Source organism: Salvelinus fontinalis, chromosome 4 (assembly GCF_029448725.1).
Source record: "Salvelinus fontinalis isolate EN_2023a chromosome 4, ASM2944872v1, whole genome shotgun sequence".
Classification (NCBI taxonomy): domain Eukaryota; kingdom Metazoa; phylum Chordata; class Actinopteri; order Salmoniformes; family Salmonidae; genus Salvelinus; species Salvelinus fontinalis.
In genome coordinates this window covers 84,912,448-84,923,068 of record NC_074668.1, presented here as the reverse complement: position 1 = coordinate 84,923,068, position 10,621 = coordinate 84,912,448, and the positions used below count along the sequence as shown (strand labels likewise).

The following is a 10,621-nucleotide window of genomic DNA, read 5'->3' as shown; positions in this document are numbered from 1 at the left end:
CAATTGCACTGCATGAATTCATTCACAGCTTTCGTTAAGTTGCCTATTGATTCCTAACACTTGGACTGAAAATACTGTCGATAGGCTATTACAGGCCCTACACATTTAATGTGGACTTTGTCCCACAAGTTCATAACAAGCATATATCAAATAACAGTGGGTTATATTGCAACTGCACTGCACAACCCATGAAAGAAAACTTTCCTAAATATAACATTCCCAAATATTTTCCCCTCTACACTAAAACCACGTGTTAAGTTACAGCCCCCTGATGATTGACGTTGTTTCTGTCCAATCAAACGTTAGAGATATTTTGGTTAAACTACCCTAACCAATCCGGTGGTCGCAGAGGCAGTGCCGAAGTGCGACAGGCGTGTCTAGCGCTTCAAATCTACTTTGCCTGGAGTTCCGATTAACTTCACTAACTTTGTGGAAGTTCCCCGCAGTCCTGGTTCGCTTTGCAGGCGCGTACACCCTCTGCAGTCACTCAGCTAGTCTGTATCATGTATGACAGCCATGCCCCGCAGCTTTTCCTGTCTATATTCCTCTTCTGTTTCGGAGTGAAGGCGATGACTGGTAAGTACAACGTAACACCTGCGTTGTAGATACTTTGTAACTTTGAATCATTGTTTTGCCAGGGAGCCTGTAGCGGTTGTCGGTTCTCGCTCTCTCTCTCTCTCTCAATTCAATTTAAATGGGCTTTATTTGCTTGGGGAATCTCTCTCTCGCTCTCTCTCTTCTTTTTATCTCCCTCTATCTCTCTCTCTCAAAATGTCCTGTGCTGCTCTGCAAGAGTAACTTTGCTGCAGCTTTGGCTGCGTTTTCTCTGCGGTTTTCCAGCGCCCCTCTCACAACGAAGTTACGCACAATGCGAGATGAGTTGAATACGTGACTTGAATAAGTTCGATGACCCCAAATATACCTTATTTAATGACCAATATAGAGTACAATTCTCCCCATTTGTTGTGAAATAGGCTGCTATGTCATTGAATAACTAGCCTACATCACACCACAGTCAGCTCAAGGCAACTTGGCAATATGAAAACAATAGCATATTGTTTTCAAACAGACGTTGACACAGAAAGTTACACTCAATGTTTAATAAGTTATTCCCTTCTCCTTTCCCATAGATCACTCCTGTTATGACACGGACGCAGTGGACATGGTGGTCCCCGTGGAGCTCTCTGGAGAGGAGGCTCACCTGTTGCATGACTCATCCAGGCGCAGCGCGCGTCGGCGCGGCCAGCGCTCTGTCGATTCCCGGGGTGGACTAAACTCGGTGGAGGACACCTTATTTTTCTCTTTACCTGCTTTTGGAAAAGACCTGTACTTACACCTGAAAATGGATGCCGCTTTTCTGTCTGAGGGGTTTGTGGTCGAGGAGAGGGGAGGCGAAAGAGACCCCCCTAAATGGTCGCACCTGGCCAGAGACCAGCTCTGCTTCTACTCGGGATGGATTATCAACCACACCGACTCTTTTGCCTCCCTCAACACCTGCAGCGGTCTGGTAAACTACTTCTCCTTCACCTGGTATTGTTTTCACGGAAGTTTTAAGTGTTCAGGAATTCATACTGTAGCTTTCTATTGTTACACACACACACACACACACACACACACACACACACACACACACACACACACACACACACACACACACACACACACACACACACACACACACCCAGACACACACACACACACACACACACACACACACACACACACACACACACACACACACACACATACACACACACACACACACACACACACACACACACACACACACACACACACACACACACACACACACACACACACACACACATTCATTCATAACACTACCCTGTACTACACACACCATAATAACTACCCTGTACTACACACACCATAATAACTACCCTGATCTACACACACTATAATAACTACCCTGAACTACACACACTATAATAACTACCCTGATCTACACACACACCATAATAACTACCCTGAACTACACACACCATAATAACTACCCTGTACTACACACACCATAATAACTACCCTGTACTACACACACCATAATAAATACCCTGATCTACACACACCATAATAACTAGTCTGAACTACACACACCATAATAATTACCCTGTACTACACACACCATAATAACTACCCTGATGTACACACACACCATAATAATTACCCTGTACTACACACACCATAATAACTACCCTGATCTACACACACACCATAATAATTACCCTGAACTACACACACCATAATAACTACCCTGTACTACACACACCATAATAACTACCCTGATCTACACACACCATAATAACTACCCTGTACTACATACACCATAATAACTACCCTGAACTACACACACACCATAATAACTACCCTGAACTACACACACCATAATAACTACCCTGAACTACACACACTATAATAACTACCCTGAACTACACACACCATAATAACTACCCTGAACTACACACACCATAATAACTACCCTGTACTACACACACCATAATAACTACCCTGAACTACACACACCATAATAACTACCCTGAACTACACACACTATAATAACTACCCTGAACTACACACACCATAATAACTACCCTGAACTACACACACCATAATAACTACCCTGTACTACACACACCATAATAACTACCCTGATCTACACACACCATAATAACTACCCTGTACTACATACACCATAATAACTACCCTGAACTACACACACACCATAATAACTACCCTGAACTACACACACCATAATAACTACCCTGTACTACATACACCATAATAACTACCCTGAACTACACACACACCATAATAACTACCCTGAACTACACACACAATAATAACTACCCTGAACTACACACACTATAATAACTACCCTGAACTACACACACCATAATAACTACCCTGAACTACACACACCATAATAACTATCCTGTACTACACACACTATAATAACTACCCTGTACTACACACACCATAATAACTACCCTGTACTACACACACCATAATAACTACCCTGAACTACACACACCATAATAACTACCCTGTACTACACACACACACCATAATAACTACCCTGATCTACACACACCATAATAACTACCCTGAACTACACACACTATAATAACTACCCTGAACTACACACACCATAATAACTACCCTGAACTACACACACCATAATAACTACCCTGATCTACACACACACCATAATAACTACCCTGAACTACACACACACCATAATAATTACCCTGTACTACACACACACCATAATAACTACCCTGTACTACATACACCATAATAACTACCCTGATCTACACACACCATAATAACTACCCTGAACTACACACACCATAAAAACTACCCTGTACTACACACACCATAATAACTACCCTGTATTACACACACCATAATAACTACCCTGAACTACACACACCATAATAACTACCCTGATCTACACACACCATAATAACTACCCTGAACTACACACACCATAATAACTACCCTGAACTACACACACCATAATAACTACCCTGAACTACACACACCATAATAACTACCCTGATCTACACACACACACACCATAATAACTACCCTGAACTACACACACACCATAATAATTACCCTGTACTACACACACACCATAATAACTACCCTGTACTACATACAACATAATAACTACCCTGATCTACACACACCATAATAACTACCCTGAACTACACACACCATAATAACTACCCTGTACTACACACACACCATAATAACTACCCTGAACTACACACACCATAATAACTACCCTGATCTACACACACACCATAATAAGTACCCTGAACTACACACACCATAATAACTACCCTGATCTACACACACACCATAATAACTACCCTGTACTACACACACCATAATAACTACCCTGATCTACACACACCATAATAACTACCCTGAACTACACACACCATAATAACTACCCTGAACTACACACACCATAATAACTATCCTGTACTACACACACCATAATAACTACCCTGAACTACACACACTATAATAACTATCCTGTATTACACACACCATAATAACTACCCTGAACTACACACACCATAATAACTACCCTGTACTACACACACACCATAAGAACTACCCTGAACTACACACACCATAATAACTACCCTGATCTACACACACTATAATAACTACCCTGAACTACACACACTATAATAACTACCCTGAACTACACACACTATAATAACTACCCTGATCTACACACACACCATAATAACTACCCTGATCTACACACACACCATAATAACTACCCTGAACTACACACACACCATAATAACTACCCTGAACTACACACACTATAATAACTACCCTGATCTACACACACACCATAATAACTACCCTGATCTACACACACTATAATAACTACCCTGAACTACACACACACCATAATAACTACCCTGAACTACACACACTATAATAACTACCCTGTACTACACACACCATAATAACTACCCTGAACTACACACACTATAATAACTACCCTGTACTACACACACACACCATAATAACTACCCTGATCTACACACACCATAACAACTACCCTGAACTACACACACTATAATAACTACCCTGAACTACACACACCATAGTAACTACCCTGAACTACACACACTATAATAACTACCCTGAACTACACACACCATAATAACTACCCTGAACTACACACACCATAATAACTACCCTGATCTACACACACACCATAATAACTACCCTGAACTACACACACACCATAATAATTACCCTGTACTACACACACACCATAATAACTACCCTGTACTACATACACCATAATAACTACCCTGATCTACACACACCATAATAACTACCCTGAACTACACACACCATAATAACTACCCTGAACTACACACACCATAATAACTACCCTGAACTACACACACCATAATAACTACCCTGATCTACACACACCATAATAACTACCCTGAACTACACACACCATAATAACTACCCTGAACTACACACACCATAATAACTACCCTGAACTACACACACCATAAAAACTACCCTGATCTACACACACACCATAATAACTACCCTGAACTACACACACACCATAATAATTACCCTGTACTACACACACACACCATAATAACTACCCTGTACTACATACACCATAATAACTACCCTGATCTACACACACCATAATAACTACCCTGAACTACACCCTCCTTAATAACTACCCTGTACTACACACACCATAATAACTACCCTGTACTACACACACCATAATAACTACCCTGAACTACACACACCATAATAACTACCCTGAACTACACACACCATAATAACTACCCTGATCTACACACACACCATAATAACTACCCTGTACTACACACACCATAATAACTACCCTGATCTACACACACCATAATAACTACCCTGAACTACACACACCATAATAACTACCCTGAACTACACACACCATAATAACTATCCTGTACTACACACACCATAATAACTACCCTGAACTACACACACTATAATAACTATCCTGTACTACACACACCATAATAACTACCCTGATCTACACACACACCATAATAAGTACCCTGAACTACACACACCATAATGACTACCCTGATCTACACACACACCATAATAAGTACCCTGAACTACACACACCATATTAACTACCCTGAACTACACACACCATAATAACTACCCTGATCTACACACACACCATAATAAGTACCCTGAACTACACACACCATAATGACTACCCTGATCTACACACACACCATAATAACTACCCTGAACTACACACACCATAATAACTACCCTGAACTACACACACCATAATTACTATCCTGTACTACACACACCATAATAACTACCCTGATCTACACACACACCATAATAAGTACCCTGAACTACACACACCATAATAACTACACTGATCTACACACACCATAATAACTAGTCTGATCTACACACACCATAATAACTACACTGATCTACACACACCATAATAACTACCCTGTACTACACACACCATAATAACTACCCTGTACTACACACACCATAATAACTACCCTGAACTACACACACCATAATAACTACCCTGAACTACACACACCATAATAACTACCATGTACTACACACACCATAATAACTACCCTGATCTACACACACCATAATAACTACCCTGTACTACACACACCATAATAACTACCCTGTACTACACACACCATAATAACTACCCTGAACTACACACACCATAATAACTACCCTGAACTACACACACCATAATAACTACCCTGTACTACACACACCATAATAACTACCCTGATCTACACACACCATAATTATTACCCTGTACTACACATACCATAATAACTACCCTGATCTACACACACACTATAATAACTACCCTGATCTACACACACACCATAATAACTACCCTGATCTACACACACTATAATAACTACCCTGAACTACACACACACCATAATAACTACCCTGAACTACACACACTATAATAACTACCCTGTACTACACACACCATAATAACTACCCTGAACTACACACACTATAATAACTACCCTGTACTACACACACACACCATAATAACTACCCTGATCTACACACACCATAACAACTACCCTGAACTACACACACTATAATAACTACCCTGAACTACACACACCATAGTAACTACCCTGAACTACACACACTATAATAACTACCCTGAACTACACACACCATAATAACTACCCTGAACTACACACACCATAATAACTACCCTGATCTACACACACACCATAATAACTACCCTGAACTACACACACACCATAATAATTACCCTGTACTACACACACACCATAATAACTACCCTGTACTACATACACCATAATAACTACCCTGATCTACACACACCATAATAACTACCCTGAACTACACACACCATAATATCTACCCTGTACTACACACACCATAATAACTACCCTGTTCTACACACACCATAATAACTACCCTGAACTACACACACCATAATAACTACCCTGAACTACACACACCATAATAACTACCCTGATCTACACACACCATAATAACTACCCTGAACTACACACACCATAATAACTACCCTGAACTACACACACCATAATAACTACCCTGAACTACACACACCATAATAACTACCCTGATCTACACACACACCATAATAACTACCCTGAACTACACACACACCATAATAATTACCCTGTACTACACACACACACCATAATAACTACCCTGTACTACATACACCATAATAACTACCCTGATCTACACACACCATAATAACTACCCTGAACTACACCCTCCTTAATAACTACCCTGTACTACACACACCATAATAACTACCCTGTACTACACACACCATAATAACTACCCTGAACTACACACACCATAATAACTACCCTGAACTACACACACCATAATAACTACCCTGATCTACACACACACCATAATAACTACCCTGTACTACACACACCATAATAACTACCCTGATCTACACACACCATAATAACTACCCTGAACTACACACACCATAATAACTACCCTGAACTACACACACCATAATAACTATCCTGTACTACACACACCATAATAACTACCCTGAACTACACACACTATAATAACTATCCTGTACTACACACACCATAATAACTACCCTGATCTACACACACACCATAATAAGTACCCTGAACTACACACACCATAATGACTACCCTGATCTACACACACACCATAATAAGTACCCTGAACTACACACACCATAATAACTACCCTGAACTACACACACCATAATAACTACCCTGATCTACACACACACCATAATAAGTACCCTGAACTACACACACCATAATGACTACCCTGATCTACACACACACCATAATAACTACCCTGAACTACACACACCATAATAACTACCCTGAACTACACACACCATAATAACTATCCTGTACTACACACACCATAATAACTACCCTGATCTACACACACACCATAATAAGTACCCTGAACTACACACACCATAATAACTACACTGATCTACACACACCATAATAACTAGTCTGATCTACACACACCATAATAACTACACTGATCTACACACACCATAATAACTACCCTGTACTACACACACCATAATAACTACCCTGTACTACACACACCATAATAACTACCCTGAACTACACACACCATAATAACTACCCTGAACTACACACACCATAATAACTACCCTGTACTACACACACCATAATAACTACCCTGATCTACACACACCATAATAACTACCCTGTACTACACACACCATAATAACTACCCTGTACTACACACACCATAATAACTACCCTGAACTACACACACCATAATAACTACCCTGAACTACACACACCATAATAACTACCCTGTACTACACACACCATAATAACTACCCTGATCTACACACACCATAATTATTACCCTGTACTACACACACCATAATAACTACCCTGATCTACACACACACCATAATAACTACCCTGTACTACACACACACACCATAATAACTACCCTGTACTACACACACCATAATAACTACCCTGATCTACACACACCATAATAACTACCCTGTACTACACACACCATAATAACTACCCTGATCTACACACACCATAATAACTACCCTGTACTACACACACACACCATAATAACTACCCTGTACTACACACACACACACCATAATAACTACCCTGATCTACACACACCATAATAACTACCCTGTACTACACACACACACACCATAATAACTACCCTGATCTACACACACCATAATAACTACCCTGATCTACACACACACCATAATAACTACCCTGTACTACACACACCATAATAACTACCCTGATCTACACACACCATAATAACTACCCTGATCTACACACACCATAATAACTTCCCTGATCTACACACACCATAATAACTACCCTGATCTACACACAGCATAATAACTACCCTGATCTACACACACCATAATAACTACCCTGATCTACACACAGCATAATAACTACCCTGAACTACACACACCATAATAACTACCCTGATCTACACACACCATAATAACTACCCTGTACTACACACACCATAATAATTACCCTGAACTACACACACCATAATAACTACCCTGATCTACACACACCATAATAACTACCCTGTACTACACACATCATAATAATTACCCTGAACTACACACACCATAATAACTACCCTGATCTACACACAGCATCTTATGTCATTGACAGTAGAGTCCGATCGGATGGATCCAAACCAACATGACCATATGAGTTAAAGTCAAACGAATTGGACAAATTGCATGATCTTTTTCTTGGCATTTCATGTATTCTAAGCTCAGTGGGCCTGGCAGGTTGTTCTCTCTCCCAGGCCTGTGTGGGATATTATTATCTGGAAAATGAGCTCACGATTGTTTAAATGTTATATCCATTTGTGGAGGGATAGAAGTGGATCAGGATAGCTGACACCTACAGCCGGATATAAGGACGAAGGCTGACTTAAGTGGCGTGTGTGTGTGTGCACATACATGCACGTGTGTGCCAGCACGTACGCACAAACACACGCATGCACGCACACACACACACACACACACACACACACACACACACACACACACACACACACACACACACACACACACACACACACACACACACACACACACACACACACACACACACACAATGTGTGCAAATGTGAAAACCCTAGTTTTGTACAGTGGGCTGTTTAAGACTAAGACCCTCACATTGTGCCTATTGGAGAAACCAGTCCCACCCGTGTGTGTGTGTGTGTGTGTGTGTGTGTGTGTGTGTGTGTGTGTGTGTGTGTGTGTGTGTGTGTGTGTGTGTGTGTGTGTGTGTGTCCATACACGTCTGTGTGTGTCTGTGTGTGTGAATATGCATGTGCGTGTATGTCTGTGCATGTCTGTGTCACTTTCTCTGTGTGTGCGTGTGTGCGTGTGTGCGTGTGTGTGTGTGTGTGTGTGTGTGTGTGTGTGTGTGTGTGTGTGTGTGTGTGTGTGTGTCCACGTGGTCTCTCTGTGTTAGTGTCAGTAAGCTAGTTGAGGGGGGATGACACAGGACAAACTGGGCCCTAATAGTTGTCTTCCCTGGATAGCACTCTCTGTCTGTGGCCAGGTCACTGGAAGTATCTGTCACGTCTGCTCCCCCCCCCCCCCCCCCCCCAGCTTGAGGGCACCAGGCTGCCATGTATCACACACTCCTATCATCCATTATGCACACCTGCCTTCCCTCGTCACGCACATCAGCGATATTGGACTCACCTGGACTCACCCATCACCTGTTATTACCTCTCCTATATGTGTCAGTTCCCAGCTCTGTTCCCTGCTGCTGGACTCACCTGGACTCACCCATCACCTGTTATTACCTCTCCTATATGTGTCAGTTCCCAGCTCTGTTCCCCACTGCTGGACTCACCTGGACTCACCCATCACCTGTTATTACCTCTCCTATATGTGTCAGTTCCCAGCTCTGTT

General features: G+C 41.3%; 1 protein-coding gene across 1 annotated transcript; it reads left to right on the top strand.

The window, feature by feature from the left end:
- The first annotated feature begins 428 nt into the window (after positions 1-428).
- Positions 429-10,317, top strand: LOC129852941 (A disintegrin and metalloproteinase with thrombospondin motifs 17-like). The gene is made up of 3 exons (XM_055918540.1): positions 429-576; positions 1,131-1,547; positions 10,313-10,317. The coding sequence occupies exons 1-3, from the start codon at positions 504-506 to the stop codon at positions 10,315-10,317; spliced, it is 495 nt and encodes a 164-aa protein (XP_055774515.1). The 5' UTR covers positions 429-503.
- The last annotated feature ends 304 nt before the right edge of the window (positions 10,318-10,621 follow it).

Excerpts from the sequence above, each read along its gene's own strand:
- LOC129852941 (XM_055918540.1), top strand. The coding sequence starts at position 504 with ATGTATGACAGCCATGCCCCGCAGCTTTTCCTGTCTATATTCCTCTTC. Across the intron at positions 577-1,130 it reads CGGAGTGAAGGCGATGACTG|ATCACTCCTGTTATGACACG; the intron begins GTAAGTACAACG and ends CCTTTCCCATAG.